Raw genomic sequence first — 3,304 nt, forward strand, 5'->3', positions numbered from 1 at the left:
GGCAGCAATTTTAGCACAGGTTTTCAAGCGCTTAGCTTTTTCTGCAGGTGTTTCTAGTTCGTCGAATTCTTGAATTTGTTGCAATTGGAATTCACTTAGATAGTCCTTTGCCTGTTTTGTTACTGAGTAAGATGCTTTCTTGCTTTCATATTTTAAGACAAGTTTTAGCATCCAGTCCTCAGAGTTTTTCAGATATTATTATTATTATTATTATTATTATTATTATTATTATTATTATTATTAATATTATTATTTTTTTTTTGGTATCATCATCATTATTATTGGTATCGAGTAGCTACAATCTTTAGCACACCAGGCAAAACATTTAGCAACATTTCATCAAGCACTGGGGGTTGGGCGTCAATGAAATCAACTAATTTACAACAAATATTTCATGCCTTCTGCCTTGAGTAGAATGGATCATCATCATCATCATCATCGTCGTCGTCGTCGTCGTCATCATCATCATCATCATTAACATTACTTACAATGTTATTTTTTTCTCCTCCAACTTCAGACTGATGTTGTAGGCAAGTGTTCAACTGCGTACAAAGTGGAGAACAACTACATGAGTACTAGGACCATCCATAAGAGCAAAGACCTCCTCACTTGCAGTCACCGAGAGTACTACCGCATTGCCATGCATTCAGTCAAATACAATGTCCACTCTGTGAGTATTTATTAACTGTTGTTGATACATACATATATATATATATATATATATATATATATATATATATATATATATATATATATATATATATATATACATACATACACATACATATGTTGATATGTTAATGATATGCTAATATAAATGTGCTAATGATATGTGCAAATGTGCAAATGTGCAATTTAGATTCATATCGTATTATTGATGAAATGTTCCCATCAGAAATGTGTCACGGTCACAGGATTAGCTAATGAGAATCTAGTGATGTATTAATGACACTTTTATGGGAAATTAATGATATACCTATGACATCTTTTATATCCTCAAAATGTTCCCATGTGTAATTTGTTATGGTCCCATGATTTCTGAATGATAATGATAATACGCTAACAACATACTAATGAAATGCTTTGTATCCCTGAAATTATGTTAGCAGTAATCCGTCATAGTCTTAAGGTAAGCGATTGAGATGCAGATAATATGACAATATGTTAATGTTAATGAATGCTAATGAGTTGTTAATATATTAATGACATGTTAATGGAATTTTAACTATATGCCAATGATATGCTGATGTTATCTTAATGACATGCTAATGATATGTTAATGCTATGTTAATATGTTACTTGTATGTTAATGAGATGCTAATGATGTTAATGAAAAAATGATAAGCTAATTACATATTTCCTAATCCCAGAATGTCCTCATCAGAAATTTGTCACAGTCACATTTGTTAAGGTCAATGTTATGTTAATGGTATGTTAATGGTATGTTAATAAGATGTTAAGTTGTTGCGCGTGATACATTTATAGCATGTTAATATGCTAATGACATGTGCGTTACTATCAATGGAGCATTTCTATAACGGATTTACTAATGTCACATGTTTAACACCTCAGGGACTTAATTAATTAACTCAATTCACTTTTAATTACAGAAGGTACAATCCATGCCTCTAATGAAGAGCTACCACAATTGCGTCCAGACACTGGACACGTCCAGCAATATTCTGACCAGCAGCGAATGTACTGAAGAAAACATATTCAGGCCGTTCTCGAATGGCAAGAGTGGTGCCATGACAGAGCAGACGCAGAAGTTGACTTTCAGACAGAAGAGTTCGTCAAATCATCGACAGACAGGTGAGGCTTCCTGGGAGCAATCAGAAAATTTGTGATGATTCGCACATTCACCAGTATACTAGAAGTGGTAGTAGTAGTAGTAGTAGTAGTAGTAGTAGTAGTAGTTTTTGTTGTTGTTGTTGTTGTTGTAGTAACTTTATGAGCTAACAAAATAGGTAGCTGGGTACGATTCCCCACAAATTTTACATTTAAACTCTTTAGCATTATTTATTTGTTTATTCATATTATTATTTATTTATTCACATTCTTTGAAATTAATAATGCATTATTTCACAATTTTGGCATTTCGATGACGTAATCGTTTCTTTTTAAGCGATAGTGTAGGGTAGGTGTGAAAGACCAAATCTGAGCAGTTTGAAGATAAAACAGGTAGAATTTTGGGGATGGCAGGGCATGTTTGAACGCTAATAGCTTAAATTTCACATTTTATATTTCCAGTTCTGCATTTCATAATTCATGTTTCCCATTTCATTTTTTATATTTCACGTTTTGCATTTTCTTCCATATCTTACATGCTATATTTCACATATTTCACATTTCACAGGTCACATTTCTCATTTCATATTTCACATTCCACATTTCATATCTCACACCTCACATTTAAAATTTTATGTCTCACATTTCTCGTTTCACATTCCACAATTTTACATCTTTCATTTCATAGTTTGATTTTTCACATTTTATATCATACATTTCACACCAGCTTTGCATATTCAGTCAACGACAGTAAAATATTGAGGTCAGTTAATCTCAACTGCATTTCTCTTTCAAAATTTGTATAGCCCTTTATCAATAATAGGGACCACAATAATAATAGTCTGAATTGCACTAAGTTTGACTTTTCTTTCACACTTCCAGCTTCAGTTGCATAAACCAGAGGTCCCCAACCACTGGACTATGAATCATATGGTACTGGGACACACACAAAGAATAAATTTTGAAATTCTTTTCCTATTTTATCGACTATTGCAGTCTAAAGGGTGCTTTTGCATTATATACATCACATATATGTATTATAAAAAAAATTAAGGATCCCCTTCAGTCATGAATAACTATGGACCTACATTTAGAAATTTCCCCTCCGAGGCACAAGTCCGGGCAAGTTTGTTTATGGAAGACCACCAGTCGCCCATAAATACCCGCCTCCTTTCTCCATACCGCCGATGTTATCCCAGAGAAAGACAAATCTTGAAACCATTGACTTCGCAACTCATTTCTACAGCTGAAAAGTGAAATAAAGTGCCTTGCTCACGACAAGAGCACTATACAGAGCCCGGCCCGGGAATCGAACTCACTACCTCGTGATTGTGAACCCCACACTTCAATATATATATATATATATATACGAGAACGATAATATTTCCCAAAATAATATTGTTGTGTGGCCACAAGCATATGCCGTACAGGCAAATTAATAATAATACTAATAATAATACTAATAATAATAATAATAATATATATATATATATATATATATATATATATATATATA

The 3,304-nt window shown here is 32.8% G+C and overlaps 2 protein-coding genes across 2 annotated transcripts in view; both read left to right on the top strand.

Moving 5' to 3' along the window:
* Positions 1-3,304, top strand: part of LOC106878991 (histone deacetylase 2) — a 219,318-nt gene that overhangs the window by 87,363 nt on the left and 128,651 nt on the right. The gene's annotated exons all lie outside the window — the stretch shown is intronic.
* LOC106879028 (vitellogenin) overlaps positions 1-3,304 on the top strand; it is a 16,864-nt gene that overhangs the window by 7,306 nt on the left and 6,254 nt on the right. The window contains exons 5-6 of the mRNA XM_014928430.2: positions 518-670; positions 1,611-1,812. Coding sequence (XP_014783916.2) covers positions 518-670; positions 1,611-1,812 — 355 coding nt within the window. The remainder of the gene's footprint in view (positions 1-517; positions 671-1,610; positions 1,813-3,304) is intronic.

This window comes from Octopus bimaculoides, chromosome 28, assembly GCF_001194135.2.
Source record: "Octopus bimaculoides isolate UCB-OBI-ISO-001 chromosome 28, ASM119413v2, whole genome shotgun sequence".
Classification (NCBI taxonomy): Eukaryota; Metazoa; Mollusca; class Cephalopoda; order Octopoda; family Octopodidae; genus Octopus; species Octopus bimaculoides.